This window comes from Pagrus pagrus (assembly GCF_965226575.1).
Source record: "Pagrus pagrus genome assembly, chromosome: 2".
Taxonomy (NCBI): Eukaryota; Metazoa; Chordata; class Actinopteri; order Spariformes; family Sparidae; genus Pagrus; species Pagrus pagrus.
In genome coordinates, this window is record NC_140186.1 from 14,190,747 (window position 1) to 14,212,651 (window position 21,905).

Genomic DNA, 21,905 nt, shown 5'->3' on the forward strand with positions numbered 1-21,905 from the left:
TATGTTGTTTTTGAACATTTTGCAGGTACGTTTAATCTGAAAATTGTTGAACGTGTCTTAACTTTAGGTTAAACTGTCAGTTAGAAAGGGGCATGCTATCGTATTATTGTGTTTTCTATTGCACATTAGTAGTATATACTGAACACAACTTTTATTAGACGGGGTCGCACTAAGGGATTTCTTCAAAGAGTTGTTTTGTTTTTTTAAGCAAAGATTGTCTACAGTTCACTTCCTTGTTCTCTTTCTTCCCTCGTCACCTTTTGTTTCTCTCATTTCCATCAGGAGAGACTCGTGAATGGAGTAAGAAAAATGTCTTTTCAGAAAGTCTTAGACTCTACAGGGACATCTTGTGATAAAAGGGGTTCTGCCCCGGGCAGCGGCAAGAACAATCCCCCATGGAGTACAGACACTGGTGGAGATGGTTGATGACTCTTCTGAGACAGACAGGCTGATGAAGCGATGAAGCTGATGAAGCTGGGGAATCTGGGAAGACGGGGAGGTGGAGGGCGCGTGCAAAACAGCAGCATGAATGAACGAAGTGCAGGGAGACAGCGGTATTTAAAAAGACAGCAGCAAGATGATCAGCTAACAGTGAAGGTGTGTCGCTGTGCTGTTGGATAGATGTGCCCAGCTGATGCAAGCAGCTTACATGAATTGATGGTCCCAGGCAATTATGAGTGAGCCTGAGTGAGATAAGTGAATGAAAGGATGGCATGACAAATAAACTAAGGACCGATCATGCAAAAGAGTCGTCTTCCTGTCTGAACTTTGGCTAGAGGTTTGTTTAGTGGCACCTAGGCATGCAAGTTGCTGAGGTTTGTTCTTATCATATCTCATTTAAAAATTGTTGGAGGGACACGTTCTGGCTTTGAGCTAATAATGAGTTGTCATTTACAGGATTAATGAAGAAACATAAATCTAGCACTCTCGCCCCAAGACTGTTTTGGCTGCTTACAATCTAATCTAATATCCATTATGCATTAAAAAGCTCATTAGCATGTGGCTTTCATTACTTTTTGCCTTCAAAAGTAAAACATCAAACTAATGTTGTCCTCATGTACTGCCATTTGTTTCTCATTTGAAAGCAACATCATTTAACTTTTTAACTTTAAAATAACAACTTCTATGTGATTTTGACGGTAAACTGACTTGTAATAGTGAGAATGGTGACCCTGTCCTTCCTGAACACTTGTTCTTGCACTATAGCTAATTTGGTGAGGCTTTATTTCACTATGTCAAACACCACAAACTGTTGGTGAAACTGGACTATATTTTATTCCTCTCATGTCCTCTGCTTCCTTTACCGCAGCTCTCTGTGATGTAAAGAGATTTCTGATGGACTTGTTGCTAAAGTAACTGCTGCTTACTGTCGTAGCCATTAGCTAGCTGCGGTGTAACAAGCCGACTCTGCCTGGACCACACTGGGAGCTCGGAGCACTAGGGAACTGTGTCAACACAGGAGTTTTGGTTCTTTGCTTTTTGTGTTTTCTTTCTTTTTTTTTCTTTTTTTTTGAGCAGGGCCTAAACCGGGCTCAGCAGCCTCTCCGGACATCATGACAAAGCAGAAGAAACCAAATCTATTGTGGTAATTAAAGCTCAATATTTTTATAGTTGTGTGTAGGCGCAGACAGTTCTTGGTTACATTTAGGAAAAGTTCTTAGTTTAACATGATTAAACAAAACAGATGTGTTTACTTCATTAACAGAACGTCTACATAGCTTGCACGGTGAAAGCAGCTCATTAGCAGCCCAACAGCAGCAGCTCCAGTCGTCCATTTCTGTCTACAGAGGATGTGTTCAGGCTCAGTATAGACCATTTTCACAGCAGCCATTCTGACATTAAACAGTAGGGTAAACACAGCTGTTACTAATGGTACTTATTAAGAGTCTGTTCCATTCAGGACAAACAGAATCCAGGTGCTGCTGTTGTGCATGTTGACTCACTAGAAAGTCCCCGCTACACTACATGGAACATAACCTTCATTAATTGTCATTAATTAAACCTGCGTTTACCTTCTATTTCATGCTGATATGGCTGCTGTGAAAAGGGTAGGTAATACATGTTTTTTGGCAGCGCTCAGAGCCCAACACACAGTCATTGTAATTACATGTGTAAAACAGAAGGAAAACAACTTGAGGTGCAAAAATACGATTCAAGACTTTCACTTGGACTGTGTAGACAGCTGTATTGATTAAAAGAGAAGGGTCTCTGTCAACTGAGGCAACCAAAACATAAAATCTTTCCCTAAATCCTGGACATAAACCCACCATCCACCCCAACCCTTATCCTACCATTTGTGTACGGTACAGAAACATCATTTAACACTGAACATAATCGAGGCAGCACATTTTCCTCAAAACAACACAGTATATAAACATTATTTCAAGGAGACGGGGTTGTGGCAACAGGTGAAAATGATGATGATTGATTTTAGCTTGAGGATACTATCTGGTGCTTCATCCTCATCCTATATGATTTCCAGGTGTGACATTCTGCTCGCAGGCTGATCTCCACATGCGTCAGTGAATCGTTTCTTGCCTATTACATATTACTCCCCCAACAAGCTTCCTATACCGACCAGGGACTGAGTAATCCCTGCAATCCAGATTTCACCTTGACATTTAGCGAGAAAATGCCACTCACCTCGTTGTCCTCCTTTTCCACGCTGGAGAATTGATATCAAATAACCTTTAGATTACACAGATATTTTACTATGGTCCGGTTTGGTGCAGATTGACCCTCTGTACTTCAGAAGCAGGAGCGAATACAAACACTTGAGGCTCCGCTCTCAAACCTGATGGAAGAGCTCGGACAATAGAGACTGCAGGACTCAGCCGATTGCTTGCACTTGTCTCACCAGTTAAAGCTGGTATCATCTAACAAGAAGAAAATCGCCTGTGAACGTTTGCCATGTCCAATTATAGGACATAAATGGCAGTATGTTACCATTTTCCAGAAATACTCTACAGAAGGCATCTGCCATCTGCTTCCCTGCTCTCACACGTACTCATTCATGTTTCTGCTACGCAGGCTGCAGATTTATCACAAGTAGAAGCTGTTGAAAGGCTCTTTTCTCCACTCATTATTAGCATATGTTGCAGATGTTTGCTGTCTGTAACTATGCAAGGTTATACTCATTTTATATACAAAAGAAGTGTAACCTTGCATGTGTTCTGCTGCAAGGACAGAAAACAAAATGCAAAAGGAAAAAAGTGTCTGCCACTTTCTGAATCCAAGGAGAGACTGACTTCACCAGGTGACGCAGGATTCAAGCTGTCTGCCTGAGCACCCTATGGTGGTGAAATGTGTTCATTTTGTGACTTGTTGCTCATAAATAGAGGTAGAAACCCTGGCGCTTCGCCGAACTGACTGACTGCATTTTTCTCTCTTTACAAAGACTCCGAATAAGGAGCTTGTATTTATGCGCGTGTGAGAAGATGTGACCGCCTTGTTTCCTTTCTCAAAGATTCACTAATGCTTGATTATCTGCAAAACTAGAATGGCACTCAATAGCCTCCGCCAAGGCCCAACAGTCTCCATTTGTATTCACTCACAGATACCAGCCACCCGGATAGGCCTGATTTGTTTCATCGAGATCCATGCATTATTCCCTGAGAAATTAACAAACATGTCTCGCAATGTTTGTGGAGGTAATAAAACACTGGCTGTGCTGCTAGTTTGAAGCTGTGGTGGGCAAAACCTGTGCAAACTAACAAACAACATTATCTGTACCTGTGTCGGAATAGCTTGGGCTTTAACAGTAGGTTGGCAGGCTCAACCAGAAGTTGTTGATTTAAGCCTGGAATCAATCAGAAGTTGCTATATTTATTGTTTTTTTTATATAAAAAAAAATTTAGAGAACAGCCTCAAAATTGAGCTTCATATCAATGTTTTTAATCACCAAAGTGAACTATCAAAGTTGTTTTATAAACTTTGTTATCACTGAGTAAACTTCAATAATTATTCACATTTTACTTCAATAATACATAAAATAATATACAGAATAATGTAATAAAAATGACATCATCTGTATCGAATACTCATCTCAGCCAAGTACTCGCTCATAGTGCAAACCTATGCAGACCTTCTCTCTGCTGCCTCGTATCATTTCGCCCAGCAGCCACCCAACAACTCCACCACAACCCACCTCACACAGCCAATCTCACAAGTTCAAACAGCATCAGAAGGTGCCTGTTGCCAAACCTCATGACTCGAAGGGCTTAAGCCTCGCCAAGACTGGTCCCTGTCGTCACGTTGTAGCCTCAAGGCAGAGCGTCCCAGGATTCAGCCAGCTGCAGGGCAGTCTAGATGAAAGGCTAGTACACCACACACACACACGCACGCACACACACACACACACACACACACACACACACACACACACACACACACACACACACACACACACTTTACTACCCCCTCCCTCAAAAGTTACTCCCCAGATTTTGCCATCGTCGAGGGGAGCATCACGACATCGAACATAATGGGCCACGCAGCTCCATGTGGAGCTGGGACATGTTTTATACTATATTTGTAGCAATTTACATGTATTAATTACTTTTTTATTGGCTGTATGTGAGCAGATTGTACCGTGACGTGAAAAATTAGACCTACCCCGTCTGTCTCTGTTGCCCATACAAGCCTTTGGCGCTTAGTGTAGAAGTTGGACTGTGGATTTCTTTGTCAATGACTCAGATTTTTTTTTTCTGAGCACAATGGCACCTGTCATCCTTACCATTATTAATGTTATTACGCAACCTTTTTCTGCTTTGTGTATTTTTGTCCCACTGGCCTCTGTAGTACAGCAATCATGAAACATCAAAGCGGTAAAATGAGATAAGACATCCTCCCTTTGAGGTTTTGCTTTACTGTATGTAAATTTCACTATATTTGTTCTTCACTCATCTCTTGTTCCCTCTGCTCGGTTTCAGCCCATTTGTGTTGGATTTTCGAGATTAATCCAAGTAGGAAACCATCAAAGGGTCTCTGAATGTGCCCACAGATCCATTCACGTGAACATGTACTCACATTCACTGTGCTTTGTTAAAACCTGTTGCATCTCTGTTCTGACATTGTTTGAAATTGCAGTGTTTGGTCTCACTGCTTCTGTCTTCCTTTCCTTTTTAGTCTTTATGCTAATTGCCTTAAGATAAATGTGCTTCAAGCTAAATATCAAGTTCGCCCTGCTGTTTGTCTTGCCTTACTAACTGGCAAAAATGTTGTTTTTGGAGAACAAACTATTGGTTCTTCACACCAATAGAAAAATCAAAGTCTTATAACTTTCTTTCAGCAATTCATCTCAAGGTTTTTAATCTTTCTCAGGCATAAAATCTAGAAATTAAGTGTGTTTGCAATCAGTGCACGATGAATGTAGCCTCAAGCTGAGCTGTATCTCTTTTTTTTGTTGCTATTCCAGTCCCTCCTCACTTGCGGATGTTTTTGGAGATGTACGTGATGTGCAATTGTTTAGTTTACCTCAATAGTTTGGCCTTTCTTCCCTTCCTTGCCTTCTGGAAAATGACCTAAACAACACTGATAAAAAGTTTGAGAGCCATAGGGAATTACCTAACTTCTCACGCCTAACTATCTCTCAGCTCGATCAGTGCACAAAATGAACCAGTCAGTCCTGGAGGAAGAAAGATTCAAGAAGTGTGAAATGTTAGAAATAAGGTAGTTTAGATATGAGTAATACGTCAAAGCACAGTTCTTTACTGAACTTCAGAATTGGATCTTCGGAAATTTGCCAATTTGCCAAGTGTTTGTTGAGTCCTGTTTACAAGATTAATACAAAGATATTTGAAGAATATAGCAGTGAGGCCCTGTAGTCTTTTGTCAGTGCCAGTTACAATGGATTAAGTTTTACACATTTCCACCGCAGTACAGAAAAGACTCCTAAGTGTTACAATTTGTAGGTGGTTGTAATTTGGACACAAAAGCAGACACCAGGATGGGGAAAAGGTTAAATGCAATTAATTTAAGTTGCTTTAGTGGTTTGGCAGTGGCAGAAGGCCCTGACTCAGGTTCAAGCTGGTGGCTCAGCAGGTGGAGCAGCTGGAGCTCACGATGGTGAAGGCTGAGGCTTAGCACAACTCGCAATATGTCACCATCACCAGGGCCATCTTTCCTGCGGTCAAATACTCCTTTAACCATCAGGCACTGTTTCACATGGTATGATATTTTACAGCACTCTGTAACTCATACACTTTTGTACTAAACTAGCACTTCAAGTTCCCCAGTGTTAAGCAAACTTTTGGGTTAAAGAGTCTTCTAGTAATCAAGTAGTTGCCCTCAGAATGACTTTCTCCCATCTCCCAACCTTTTGTTACATCACACATTACTATCCTGCTGTAAACATGTCGTACATTGATTGTTCTTAAGAGTCCTTGTGCACAAGAGGAGGTATTTCTCATAGTCACCTTGTTTATCAGACAAGCAGCAATCATCATTCGACATCAGGGGTGTCGGGGGGGTGTTTGATTAGTAATTATGGTACCTGCAAGGACCACCTGTTGAATTTGCAGAAATTGCTCAAAATAGCTTCCATTCCTTTTGTTAAACTAATGATATAGAGCATGTATGTGCTGTTGGTGTGTTATCTATAATCAAACTAAGCCAGTGAGCCTGTGACATACATTAACAGACATGACTGACCAGAAATAACCAATTTTGTTGTTGGTTAACCCCGGTCAACAGACATATGAAAAACCCAATAAATAAAAAGGTTATACGCAGGGAAATTGAAGGCGTACACTTCAGAACCTCTGACAGGTGGTTTCAGCATAACAACAGAAAGCTGCTCCTCCAGTTCTGGAGTTGACTCCTGGTATTTTTGAAAGGCCAACTGTGATCTGAAGAGTCATAACACACAACGTTGTCAGAAGTAAAATGTGTTGTGCCAGAATATAAAGAGCTTTGTCTATGAAAAGTAGTTAGTAATACAAAAGAGTTTAAATTAATCTATATGTCCTGCTGTTTTGCAATATGTTCACATTTGGTTTTCCTTGATGTCTTTTATGCCACATGCCCAGGCTTTTAGGTTAGACCATTAGTTCAGTGATTGGTGCCTTTTTTTTTTATTCAGTTTCCTGAAGCCACCCAATGAAAACTTGATGACTTTCTAAATTATTTCATTAACAAAATTAATGGGATGGCAAAAGCTTCAAATCTCCTCTTGATTCAGTCTGTTAACCTCAACATTTCTGCTCATTAGATTACATTCCTACTCATGTATTTATTTTTTTTAAACTGTGAAGAGACTTTATTATCTCCAATAGATACTTTGTTTAATTCTAAGTGGGAGAGTCCTTACAGAGTCGTCCTCCCACACAGGGTTTAAAAGCCGGCAACTCCCCTTCAGTTAGTTAGAACTGAAGAAGCCTCTTGGATGAGAGGTGAAACATCTATAAACTGAAACAAGTCCAGTTGCCTACGATATAGCACTTAGAAGTACCATGACCTGCCATGACTGTCAAACTGAACTTTTAGGTGCACTATGCAGTTTTAGGAAAAAGCAATTCAGGAACTTAGAAGGGTAATTTCAAATACTGACGTGGTAATAACACAAACTCGGAGATATGTTTTCCATAACTGAATATGTAAGCCATCCTCAGAGAAAGATATCGTCACCAGAACACTGTTTGAAGCTAGAAAGGTGGCAGGGTCCGCCAGATGTAAACAGTAAAAGAGTATACAAATGTGTTGTCCTAAAGGTCAGTTTGTTTATTCAGTTTATTCAGTCATAAAAATGAAGACAGTTTGATTATTTAGCTTGTTTGAGCATGAAATCAATCAATGAAGATGTTTCTCTTCTGAAATTACTGTGTGCAAACAGTAGAATCCTGCCACATAGAATAATTGACATGTAAACTGAAAAGCAAACGATTGCTTGTGTTTTCTCAACTCACTTTATAATTGTGTAACCTATTTCCATTACAGATATTAATTATCTGGAGGACATCGCTTAGAATATGTGCTCTGACATTCTCATTATCCCCCATGATGAAAAATGGGTGGTTAGTGGGTTGAATTTTTCTATATTCAAGTGTTTATTTTTAGATGTGCTCACAAGCTGATCATGTTCATACAAACCACTGCATGAGCTCACCTAAACCTCCTGTGTCTTACAGCATATACTTTCAGTATTGTTCATTTGTGGTAAGGAAGAGACTGTTCTGTCTATCATGCACAAAGTCTCAGCCCCCATGGACCAGATGTTACAGTAAGGAACCTGAGTAATGATGCATGCTCTGGCATTTGCAAAACTACACTCATTGACACAACGGGCTTGTTTTTCCTCGCATTATTTAGTCTCTCATGTATAATGCACGATATTTTGGGTGTCTCAAGAATTTCTCAAGAAACTTTGTGTCTACTTGTTCCCTCCTGGCCTGTTGAAAATGGCAGTAATAGGCTGATACACATTGACAAAACAAGATGTGTTTGCTTGTTTACCAGATCTTGAGTGAGGCATTATATGTTTAAAAAGAGATTTGTTTTTTGCAGTTTGCGTATAATTTCAAGAATTTTGACAAGAACTGAACACGGGAGTGTTGGACTCAAGTGCACGACCGAGAGACAGTCCCTTAATACAGAATAAGGTCGGAACAGAGGACGGCAGTCTGTTAGGCAACAATCCAAAAAGGACTAGGCATAAAACAAGAACATGTATTACATGATCCATTTCCTTTGCTCTTACCTGTCATTCAAATCCCAGAAACAGCTGACAATGTGTTGTTTAAATGCTCTGAGCAATAAAATGCTAAACATCATCCATCACGCCGAAGTCGGAAGAACAACTTCTGAACTCAGGAAATGGGACCATCACATGAATGCAGCATAAATACACAAGGGAGGCACGGATAATTGGACACAGGTGAAAGACATCCGGGCGGTGCAGACAATCAAAGAGGTGGGAAACACGCAAGGGCAGGAAGCGGGGATCTGAAAACAGAGAAGAGGCGAGTAACACAAAATGAAACAGAAGGTAAAGCAATAAAAAGTGAAACAAGGAAAACATGACCTGAGATGCAGGACGAGACATGACAAATACAGTTCAAGACAAGTCTCCGGAAGCAGACACATAGTTAACATTTTTAAGAAGCCAGCCTCACCTCATCTAAAATACCCAGTTTATACAGATAATAACTTATATGGATTGTATTAAGTTCAGTCCAAATAAGGGCAATTTAAACAAGACCGACGATCACTCAGCAACTGTGCTTCTCCTCCTGAAGTTTATTTACATATTCAACCTGTTGAGAGCCCTGATAATAATGTGACCGCTTTTTAAAAAGTACATCAGCAAGAAACCAAAGAGAACACCAAGATGTCAGACTTTCTGTCATCCTACTAACATTAATTAAAAAACCATGCATATGGCGACACGTGGGCACTTAAGTTTATTTTCAGTCCATCCTACAGAAACTGTCATGCTGTGATGAACGCTTGCTAGAACGCCAAATGTGTATTAATACACTGCTGAAAATAGTCCCCGACAAATGATCGTTTTTCTGCAGTTAAGCACCACAGTGATCAGCTGCTTCAGGAAATTAATGAGTCCTTTTTAAAAATGAAATATATTCATGACCCGTTTTTTAATTAAAGACATATAGAAGGAACAAATGGGCCCAGGGCTGGGAGTCATTCTCATTCGGTCCATATTATGTTAGTTCAGAGGTCAAGACAGATTTGACTGATACAGTGCACAAACTTTAAAATATACACCACACTGGACTCTTCACCGTCCTCTCTTCTTCACCCTCATTGCTATAACACACTGTTGGATGAGTCTTTGGCACCAGAGCACGTCACACGTGATGGAAACATTTACACTAAACCCTTAACAACTGCTTTGCTCTTTAACATCTTTCAATTAGTCTTCTCACATCACTTCAAACCCTGTCTCGGTATCTTATGAGATAATCGGAGCCTCCGCTAAAAACATCCACACCGTCAGAAATACTGACTGACTGCCTCGCCACTGTTTAGCAGCCACCTAGCACAGTTTACAGCTTGGCGTGTGTTATGCCATAAATGACTTTGAAACATAAACTCAAAACAAAGTGTGCCAGGCCTTGTGTTTGGATTTCATGAGGGATTTGATGATGTCTGTTTTGCCTCTGGTATCGTGGCTCTCCAGCCTGTCTCTGGGATGTCACACAGTAGGATGGATTGTGTTCCCACTTACCACCCAGACACAGTCCACAGCAGTTCATTCAGTTCACAGAAGGAGAGATTGAAAGAGTAATTGAAAGACACTGCAGACAGACTTTTTAACAAATTATTTAAAATTTCAATTTAAATGCACTTGATACGTTACATTAATGCACATTTGTATGCCCCCACGCTGGCGACAGCCTTAAGGGAATATCCTTAAATTTGTTACAAATGTCCACTGTCACTTAATGAACTTATTGGAATTCAGTTTCCAAAGGTTTTTTTTTTATTATTGTGAATTTTCGATTTTGACTCGACTTTTGCAGTACTTTTTTCCCTTTCTCTTCTCATGTTTATACATTATAGGCTCTGCAGATTTGTATTATGATGTTTCTTTTTCCCTGTGTTATAATGCCTTGCCTTACACTCCCTGGCTCTCTGTTGATGCGAGAGCAATTTAATTGCAATCTATTTACCTTTAAATGCATTCATTGTAACTATCTTTATTGCTTGAAGCAATTCTATGTTCCTCATTCTTTAATTTACTTTCAAAGATGCTCCGATGAGCTCTGCTCTGTGGTCGCCTTTGTCTCTAAAGTGTACTTATCTGTACTTGTTTATTCGCTGTCTTTACCTGGCTTAATTAGAAATGTTATCTATTTGTTTTCAGCGATGACTGTCTGTTACATTATACTTTGATAAACTCTGATCATAGTATTTACCCTAAGGTCTTTTATGATTGTGTTATTGTTTCTTGTAAGTGTTTGTTCTGGGACCCCCTTTAAAAAAGAGAAGATACTTGTGACATGTTCATGTGACAGTGCCATTTAAAAGAGATGATAGAATGCTATCAGATCAGACTAACTAGAACATGCTGTCCTGCTTTCCATCACAGTCTTCCAGTAAAGCATCTGTTGCCGGTAATACCATGTGCAAAGTTGTAAGAAATGGAGAAAAATTCCATGCAAAACATTCTTCCCCAAAATATTCATCAGATTCAGGGAGAATAGCTTTTATCTGTGATGATTTCTTCTGGCTTACACCATGCTGTCCTTCCCTCCATCCCTCTCGGCGCTCACAGGAATCCTCAGGTAGCAGCTGACAGCTTGTGAATGTCTCTCATCATTTTTCACTCTCTTGCAGGTGGTGAAGATGATGATTATCGTGGTGGTGACCTTTGCCCTCTGCTGGCTCCCCTTCCATGTCTACTTCATTGTGACGGGTCTTAACAAGCCTCTAAACAAGTGGAAGTACATCCAGCAGGTTTACCTGTCAGTGCTGTGGCTGGCAATGAGCTCCACCATGTACAACCCCATCATCTACTGCTGCCTCAACAGCAGGTGGGTGACAGCAGGGATGTGACGGCAATACAGTAAACAACATACAAAACTACATGTTACATTTACACAACTATAGAAGTAGAATTAGTTATATCATTACATCACATCATTATGTGTTTTTACTAGAAGATTAAAGTCATTCATTATTAACTGTGGCTGAACAGTTTGGAGCTTTTATCATTATCCCCTACTGTTAAGAGACAGAGAAATAAATGGCATCATTACATTTGGTCAAATCATCCATGAACATTCAGTCCAAGCAAAATAAAATTAAACCATTATATTAACATGAGAAAGAAAAACCTCAAACCTCATCAAGATAAGTTGCTGTTTGGTTATATTCTCTCGTGCAATCTGATATCACTGTGTTAGTGTTGTTCCTGGAACATCATAAATTAATATATTAAAAAAAATAAGGCGAGAGCTGCAGAGAGTCAGGAGTGAAAGTAGTGGAAAATGTAGATGTGAAAAAACATGTTTTTGTAATGTCAAAGCTTCGTGACTCTGGGAAAAAGACAGGAGAAATATACACATGGGAGGAGTTATCCTCTTACTGTTTCCTGTTTTATTTTGTAAGGTTCATCGTCATGTTTCATGTTTTACTTTCCACTTCCTGCCTTTGTTTGCTTTCCCACCCTTTTTCCTGCTCACCTGTGTCCCATTAGTTAATCAGTCTTGTGTATTTAAGCCTATGTTTTCCCTTCACTCTTAGTTGATTTATCTGTGTTTCTCTTCCATGTCTTTTTGCCTGCCTTTGTTGCTTGTATTTTGTATTTTGTATTTGGACTTCGGACATCAGCTTTCAAGTTTCATTTAAACTCACTTTTGGTTTTTACCTCTTTTGCCAGATTTGACACGCATGTTTAACAGTGTGAAAGGGTCTATTTTAACACAACCTAGCAACAGAAAACTGTAAAGACACAGAAAATAATAGGTGAACTGAGTTTAAAAATAAGTAAACAGTATAAAATAATTAGAACAAGATTCAAGCCCCAGTCCCCTGAGTGAAAGTCCCATATGTAACCCACTCAACCACAACAGCTTGCCTCAAATACAGTTTATGTTGTTATTTCTGTCAAGTATAAATGATGGTCCTTGAACAATATTAACTATGATGCTCCAGGGACAACATCAATAATGAGTGACAGCACAACAGGATGATTCGTCTGTTTTAATGATGGTCCTAGTACATTAAGTATGATGTTGTAGGAACAGAACCAACAGGGCGACACCAGATAAACCACATTCTCTACATGCATTACTCTGAATTTCATATAGTGCTGAATATGCATGGTACATATTCTTTCAGCCTAGTAGACACTGAAATGCTATCAAAGTCTATCAAATGATTATAGTCACTTTTAATAAATTCCAGATATGACATTTAAAAATATTTTTGTTTTTTCAGAACGTTACCGTGATAATGGGTCATTTTTAGTGAAAAGTACATCATTCAGTCTCTCTAAATGGATTTGATTCTTTAAAGAAATATTGCTTCTCTAAAGCCTCTGACGCTGTTTGATGTATCAATGGATACAGCTTCAGTGCATTCAGAAAATGATCCCCTCAAAGCATAATGCACCACTTCCACAGCAATTTACCTCCTTTTCATCACTGCACAAACACTGACATCCGTCACTAACGACCTTTTTAAAAGCCTCAGGCGAATGTGAATACAATTTGTTCCCAGTTGAAGAGCCAACCTTTGGTTCTTTAGAAAATATTTCCAATTTCTTGCTGAAGGAATTTAGCAGAAAATACAATGTTTTAAAGGACCGCCGATTAAAAAGTGACAGATTTACCTCTTACCTATTCTGCTTTATGCATCCATGTGACACCAGGTTTCGAGCTGGCTTCAAGCGGGCCTTTCGTTGGTGCCCCTTCATCAAGGTGTCCAGCTACGATGAGTTGGAACTTCGCTCCACGCGGCTGCACCCAACACGCCAGAGCAGCATGTACACGCTGTCCCGAATGGATACCACCATGGTGGTGGTGTACGACCCTGCCGAGGGTGACGGCGGTGCTGCTGGTGCCTCTGGAAGGAAGCCATCCCTGTCCTCTAGGAAGAGAAGCTACATTACGTCTCGCCAGTCAGAGATCACTGGGTGCAACGGTACCAACGCGAAAACGCAAAATGGAGCGGCTCCAAACGCTCATCCTGAGGAGTTCTCGTGAAGGGCGTTTCTCACAGACTTACACACAGACATATGCATGTTGCAAATGTATCCACATGCATGACACACTGTACATACAAAAGGTGCACAGATGTTTGCTTAATGTAGACGTAGAAGCATTGTATCAAGGCAGAAGGTATGCAGAGAATGGACACTTGGATATAGAGATTATTTAATACTTGCTGGATGATATTGATGATTCTCTGGAGCATGGATGGACTACTGGGTACAGACCCCGGGGCCAAAGGCGTCAGTGTGAAGTTAATGTTACTAGCAGTTCTCATTAAAAAGTCACACAGCTCAATCAGAATGAGGGATGTTCCTGTTATGTTTCTTTTTCTCCTGATCATTTAATATCAGCCGCTATAGTGATATAGTGTATGTGATCCCACTTTGTTTTTTTATTAAATGTTTGTTTATTCTTCTCTACATAATACAGCTGACAGGTTAGAATAAACCTACATTAACGGAGACATATTGTGCTCATTTTCAGGTTCAGAATAGAGTAGGTCTACATGCTTTAATGCTCAAAAAACACATCCATTTTCTCAAACTGTCCAGTACTGCAGCTCTGTATTCCCCCTCTGTCTGAAAAGCTCTTTTTTTAGCTCTTGTCTCTTTAAGGCCCCCCCTCCTGAATACCCAGTGTGCTCTGATTGGTCAACTCACACATACCTGAGTCAGCAGCACTAACAACAACAGAGCAGTTGTTTAATTATTTCTTACGTGCCAAACAAGCTACTAGGTATAAATTATGCAATTGTTGTACTGTGATGTCACAAAGTCCCAGAAGTAAAGGCAGAACTATTGACGAGGCGTTTCAGGAGCAGTGTTTTGGAGCAGAGCTTGTGTTGGCACAGATTTGACCTTGTTAACAAGATCTTTTAAGTGCACATGCATGGTCTTCTTTGAATAATGTTTCACATTGCACTGAATTGCTCTGCTTTAAAAAAAATGAAGCATGTGTCACAGGTTTTTTTTTCAGTAGTTTTCTATGACATTTTCTGTGGATCGAATGGCTTGTTTCACAAAAGGGATTTCCACACAGATCCCAAAACATGGCAGTGTTACAGTTCACAAAGGACTGTTGCTGTGTTTGTTTTGATCAGTGAAACGTCTCAAAATCAACAGCAGAGGAAATTATCTGAGCTTGCATGCTGCAAATTTGGTGAATCCTGCCCCTGCTTTGGCAAATATTCAACCTTTCTCTTTCTCCAGCACGAACAAACCCCGATGGGGGATGCAAAACAGGCACTGGTGACTGGTAGGGGGCTCTTTGCATGTCTGCATCCAGGGTCCCATTGTCCCATAATCCATCCATGCTCGAGAGCAGCCTTAGCAACATGTGAAGTGAGCCACGCTTACCTGCTGCAGTATGTTTGTTTAAATTTCAGGTGCTTTTACTTTCAAGTGTTATATTCAAGTTTCCCCTACAATCAGGGTCCTTCTGCATTAACACAATCCTCAAAGTAGCAGTTCCTTCATTAAACATTCAGTTCTGATTGAGATTAGCATATAAACAAAAGGAGCACCCCACTGTTTCGTGAGGGTCTCACCCCTGCAGTTCAAATGAATGATAATGAAATCAATCAATCTTGCTCCAAAACTCATTATTTAAATATATACAAGAATGGTGAGACCATCTCATAATGGAGGTAATCTGAAAATACGTCATGGTGATTGTAATTATGTAAGTATGTCACAGTCTTCATTACTATCAGTGAGTTTTAACTGTGAACTTTTTGTTCTACAGAGGACACACTCTGTATCTGCTTCGGCCTGAAACCATGAATGAACGGCTGCAGAGAGTTGCCAATGGAATAGCTGTTGATTGGCAATATATGTGGCTCTGAGTTTGGCTCTGAAAGAACTGAAAATAAGTTGGGCTTTCAGTTATGTAACAAGGAACATGTTTTCCCGGCAACTGGTAACAAGCCAGAGGCAAAATCCAGTATACATTTGGAACACGTCAATAAACAGGCTGCTGGAGAATGAGCAGATTGAACGCAAACTAGGAGCCAGTGGATCAATATCTCTCATTTTTATATTTTACACTCTGAAGCTGCAAAGTGAAGTGCAGTCAGCCTTTGTTTTAATGTTCGGTAATGTTCTTTTAAATGCCTTCGTTCAGTGTGTGATCAGAGAACAGGACAGTTGGTGTTCCACTAGTTTCTCGCTGCAAGCCGTCATCCTGTGTCGCCCCTTAATTTAACTCCCTGCTTGTGTCCACATCAAGTGTCTGAGGCCTAGTGCACATGTACGCTGGTATTTTTGGAAACCAGACTGTCTCAGTCGAGATGGACTTTTTGGCACAATTTCAGAAATAGTCTCTGCCCTGCTAACACACCTGAAAACGCATATCCCATGGCTACTCATGTAAGCTGAGCATGTCCGTGCCGTTGTAAACTGAAACAGATTGTATTTTCTGTAGTCGATTGCTTAGTGACAGAAAATACCACAAGCAAGGCAGGGAAACGTGAAACAGAATGCTATTTTGTCCGTGAACTATAGAAACAGCAGCCACCAGTTTTAATTTGATATGAACAACACCATCTGTAACATTGTAAGCAGCTGTATTTGTCTCTCTTTTCTATCATTGTATTATCAATGTCCAGATGTGGCAAAAGTACACACATTCTTTACTCAAGTAGAAGTACAGATACTTGTGAAAAGAGCTGGTAAAGGTTGAAGTACTAATTCAACTTCTTTACTCAAGTAGAAGTTAGAAAGTACAGGCTCTGAAAAGTACCACTCCCTCTCCGTTTGTTCCCATCTTGCTACGTCTTTTATGTTGCTTCGTCTTGCTCTGTCTGCCATGCATGATACGCACTGATAGGTTGAAATCAGTCTAGCGATGTTGGGAAGGTGGCGTGCAATGACGGAAAATAAAAATAATTGATATTTCCCCTCAAATGCATTAAAACTAAAGTAACGAGCCTGTTTGGAAAATGTGAGGAGTAGAAAGTACAGATATTTGTGTTAAAATGTAACGAGTAAAAGTATAAGTTGTCAGAAAAATGATTTAAAAATCTACTTAAGTATTTGAATTTCATTATTTCTTACCTCTGTCAATGTCGATTTGTGTCTTTAAATTTAGACAATATAACATCCAGTCAGTCAATGTACAAACTAAACTCTGTGTCATTGTTTCCTGCCGAGACATGAACACTGGCGAGTTTCTCAATAACTTAACTTAACAATAACTTAAGAAATACCGGTGTACATGCGGACACGACCTGAACTGCACCAAGCAATACGCTAGCCTGTGCCATGTTGGGGTCAAAATTTTGATAAGTTCAACCAAACTGTGACAAGTAGGGCTATATCATCAACAGTGTGCCCCCTCTGATACAACAATAACAACATCAGAGTCAGAGAGAGTGGTAGTTACAATAACAACACACACATACAGCAGTATGTGTTAATGCTGGTAATTAAGCATAATTTTTTTATCATTAGTGTTTTGGTTTTGCTTTTACCAAACAGACCTCTTTCAAAGTTATTGACAAATATTTGTAGAAATGTATAATGTATAGAGTGTCCTGCTAGTTGCAGTAAATGCTGTATCCGTATATGTTTTGTTACATATGGAAGAAAATTCAAGCTTAAAGGATAACATCACCCTAAAGTTAAAATTCAGTCATCATCAACATCAACATCAACATTTCTGGAGCTTCACAGTAAAACAGAGTTGCAGCATTCTACTAAACAACTGAAGAAGATGGAGACTTAAATGTTAAGTCCCTGGAAGCCCCAAGATCCCAAATTGTTTGAAAAAACTTTATTTACTCCCTTTTTAAAGCCAAAATATTCACTGTCGCTGCTAAGCTTAAAGCTCTAGTGTACACCATTTGAATTAGGTACACGAGCTCGACCGGGTGTCAAGGGTATAAATATTGTCCATTCAAATGAATTTGGGATCTCCAGACTTCCACAGACAAGCTGTATGGAGCCATTTTATGCTGTTTTTTTTATTTGTTTTTCCCATTTTGAAACAAGTCCCCATCCACTTCAGTTGTTTACTAGAATGCTGCAACTCTGTTTCTCTGTGAAGCTCCAGAAATGTTTTGTGGATTATGAAACTTCCCCTGACTCAATCTGCACTGGGTGAGTGGATAATAATTTTCTTTTTTTTCTTTTGGGTGAACTGTTCCTTTAATCTCCTGGCTTGATCAGTAACTGCAACCACAGAGACACGTTATTTTTCTCCTTAATTGTTCTTACCAACAGTTCTGAATGTTCGGACTTTATGAAAGTATTTACTGAAGAATGTGAAGAAAAACATGTTGTGCTTTTCAGTGTGATGTACTTTACAGCTGTCGTCTGATCATTATATTGAAGTTGGTTAGATATTTTGTACGTGGTGGTATCAAGTTATTTTCCTGTTTCTCTGTGTTGATAAATGTATGTGTTTTGTATGAATGTACAGTACAATGTGTGCCTCTTTCTCTGTCAATTGGTGATCAAATTATTTGTTGTGTCTTTAAAGGATAATCGGTTAATTTTGACTTGAGCCTCTGTTGTAACCACACAATCATTTTACTTCACTACGTATTTTATTGTCTTTATTTTGAAGGAACCACTGTTTTACACAAAAACATGACTCAGGTTAAAAATAACTGTTGTATTATCCTTTAAACAAATATTTATATTAATATTGCTGGCAAATGCCAATTATTTTGGTAATTTGAAGAATTGTAGGAACACTTTCTTACTGATCATATGAAGTTACTTCTATATGAATTCTACAGTATATCATATTTCGTATAGTAAGACCTCCAAAAGGTTTTACACTGCTTGGCATTGGTCAATGAATTAGCTTGATGTGGCTTTATTGCAGGAGTTTTCCTTACAGTATCATGAGTGCTTGCAAGTGACGTGACATGCTTATGATGAAATGTAGCTGTGACTTGTTGCAAACGCAGTCATATTTTAATGAAGAAAATAAGAAAATCAACAATCGAGCAGCAGTGTTTTGTTTTATGTTTGTTGTCCAGAACAATGCAGGATTTTGTGAGAATCTGCAACGTTTAAATATTTTTAATTTTCATTTATTCATGTGTCCATTTTACTCCATTCAGTATAGATTCAGCCCTAAGGAAGCAATCTGCATGTAAGAGAGAAAGCTGCAGTTAACTTTAGCACATCTCATAATCACTTTGCTTGCTGTTGCGATGCACTTTTATATCAACCTCTACCCGGCTAGTTAAACATTTTACATGTGTTGTTGTAGATAGCCATGCAGATAGTTGGGTGTTTGGGTATCAGCAGCAACCGGCTTGTTGCCAAAAAGATAAAGAAACAAACACCTTATGAGCAGAAAATGTAAGTAAACTGAAACTGATTAATTTCTCCCACTACCTTCTACACCAACATATGTTTGATATGTATAATATTAAACAATTACATTTTCTCTGGACATGATCTGTGTGCGGCACAGACTGGGATTCTGTCATTCTTACTTATTTTTTGGTTTATAAGCTGCTGTCATCACCAACACGAGGAACACAAATGCTGCAGATTACAACATCAGGTTGACCTTTATTAAAACGTCAACATGTATTGCTGTCCTTGTCCTGCTCTACAAAATTGGCTAAGAAACCATTCGTACCGTCACACGGAGCATGAACATTTTAGAGGAGGGGATCCAACATTTAAAAGTGTTAATCCTCTGGATATTTTGAAGTGGTTGTGGTCACAAAAGCAGGTCATTTAAGCCCAAACATGATGTTTTCCTAATCCCAACCAAGTGGTTTTTGTGCCTTAACCTTATCAGAGCATACTTAACCATGAAATATAAAGTTTTAACTTATCTGTGGTTTGGCCGAAACATACTTCGCTAACATTTATTTTGGCAATTTGGTTGCCTAGTAGTCAATCTAACAGGGGAACCATCTGACCAAAAATAACTTTTTATGTCCTCCCCAGCCCATAACTTATGGCAGCAGGTGTTGAAATGAACAAGCTTGTTGGGAGCAAATTCTCACACAAATGACAGATAAGATTTCAAAATCTCTCATGTGAGCACATTTGATTCAATGTTTGGGCTAAAGGCCATATGAGTATGATGAAAGGTAAAAAGTGACTGTGAAGATAGTTTAATGAGAGAGGATACCAAGTTTCACAGTGAGACTGCAGCCATTGTTTTGTTGCTCTTGGCTCATCTGTGCTGGCCAACTGGCCTCTGTCTCATTTGGCCTACCAATGAAATTACGAGCTACACTACATGGACAATTTGTTTCATCTCACTTTTCTCGCCAGACCTATTCCTTTGAAAACTGTGAGCAGTATGAGCAACAGCTTCCAGATGCTCCTTGTCCTCAGCTGACAAATGTTCATGTAACCAGGTCATCAAACCACAACCTTTAAAAACGTCTCTGTATTTTTGTTTGATAGAAACCAGTCACAATGCTCTTACGCTCATCAGTCAGGATTGCTGCCACCTAAACACTCGAGTTAACGATGGACAACACAGCTGGCGGCTGTTGACGTGTTGTTTCTGTGAGAGAATCCATTATCGGTGACATTCCACCTCTTTGATTAGACTTCTTTATTCCCCTCTTGTCATCAGAAGATCAGGGTTTAATTACTGCGGGCTGTTTGTACAGTAGGCACCCTGGGAGATGCAAGAAGCCACCAGCGGAAGCAGAGCAGATGATGAGGGCTGAGAGAAAGTTGTTACATCAAAAGATCAATCCACAGGAGCGCATATGACTGATGGTAACTCAGTATGTTAATATCCGAGGGCTGATGTTCTTTTTTCTTTCTATAGAGGCTTTGAAATGAAAGACCAGCAGGAAGATGTTCCTGGTTTTGCAATCTAGTGGTATTCTGAAAAGCAAAACTGATGTTCCTTGTCCTATCAGGTAACTAATGTTCCTTAAAGAAACATGAAATCCTTGCAACATAATTTGTTTCATAAATATGAGGTAATAGAAACAGAGGGGATTTTCAGAGTTCATCCCTCAGATCCCACTTGTAAAACTAATACCGGTTTTCAGCATATAGAGCTGGAATATTAATTTCTCAAGCGTATATAACCTAAGCTTGTTCAATTATTCATGATGGCTGTATGAAACTATCATTTTACTCTACGGCGAGGACTGCTATATAAGGCAACAGATATGCAGCAGCTTGTCTCTGCTACTCATTGCTTCATAGTTTAGGCTGCCGGTCTGTGACAATGCTTTTGTTAGGGATGAATTTTCACATCTTGTATTCAAATGGATAATAGAATTAATGTTAGATATACATGTAAATATGTGTAAATCACTAACATTGTTTGCGAAAGAATACTTTATTTTCAGTGATTGTTTCCTTGTGTTGGGGCCCAGTAAATACTGAATCCACCAAGTGTTGAGTGGAAAACGTTATGCACATGTTTTTGACACCAAGTCCTGCAAAATAGCAGCATTTCCAAAGAAGAAGTGCTATTTGAAGCATGGATCTGCACCACTAAATAAGGCAATTGTTACACAGCAATCCATGTCTGCTGCACATGGCTTAGGAGCGCTGGTCTGCTGGTCTGTGTCAGACCACTTGGCAGGTCAGTCATTTTTAGAAACAGCCTCTCACCCACCACTGAGGTGGAGGAGGAAAGAAGCATAAAACTGTCAATTTCCTTTGTGGCTGCAAAAATACTTGTTTTATGTTTGGTGGTTAAAATTTAAAGAAAACACTTGACGGTCCTGGCCACATTAACAGAACACTGAATGGATCTGTTTCAGTGATTGCATTTAAGAATCCTCAATAAGACCTGTGTGAAAACTGCAGTACTATGTTTTTTTTTTCCTCGAGCCTGCCTCTGTTGAGGAATTTATTGCTTCACAAATGAAATAATAGAAATAATAGAAATAATGTTCCCTGCATCTGTGGTGTTATTTACAACCCTTTTAAAGGTGCTATTTATAATTCCCAACTCATCAAAAACTGACGCTTCGGGATTGTATAATTGGTCAGCTGCCATCCAAAAGCATCACTTTTTGACAAGTTGGGACTGAGACTCAAAAATCAACTTTTCATACAAATAGCACCTTTAAAGCCAAAATCTTCACTGTAGCTGCTAAGCTAATAGTGTTAGCATGCACCCGGTCTGCAGTCCGCATCTACTTCAGGAGAACGCTGCAATGCTGTGAAGCTTCAGAAATGTTTTCTGGGCTACAAAACCTCAGCTGACTTTCCATTAACATGAGCTGATCTTTTCCTTTAAACTCTCATTGTTTCACCAAGACAACTG

At 39.5% G+C, this 21,905-nt stretch overlaps 1 protein-coding gene across 1 annotated transcript in view; it reads left to right on the forward strand.

Moving 5' to 3' along the window:
• The window catches only part of tacr3a (tachykinin receptor 3a), a 33,972-nt gene extending 15,803 nt beyond the window's left edge, over positions 1-18,169 (forward strand). Inside the window, exons 4-5 of the mRNA XM_084369822.1 lie at positions 11,299-11,495; positions 13,337-18,169. Coding sequence (XP_084225948.1) covers positions 11,299-11,495; positions 13,337-13,670 — 531 coding nt within the window. The 3' untranslated portion in view covers positions 13,671-18,169. The remainder of the gene's footprint in view (positions 1-11,298; positions 11,496-13,336) is intronic.
• Positions 18,170-21,905: the final 3,736 nt, after the last annotated feature.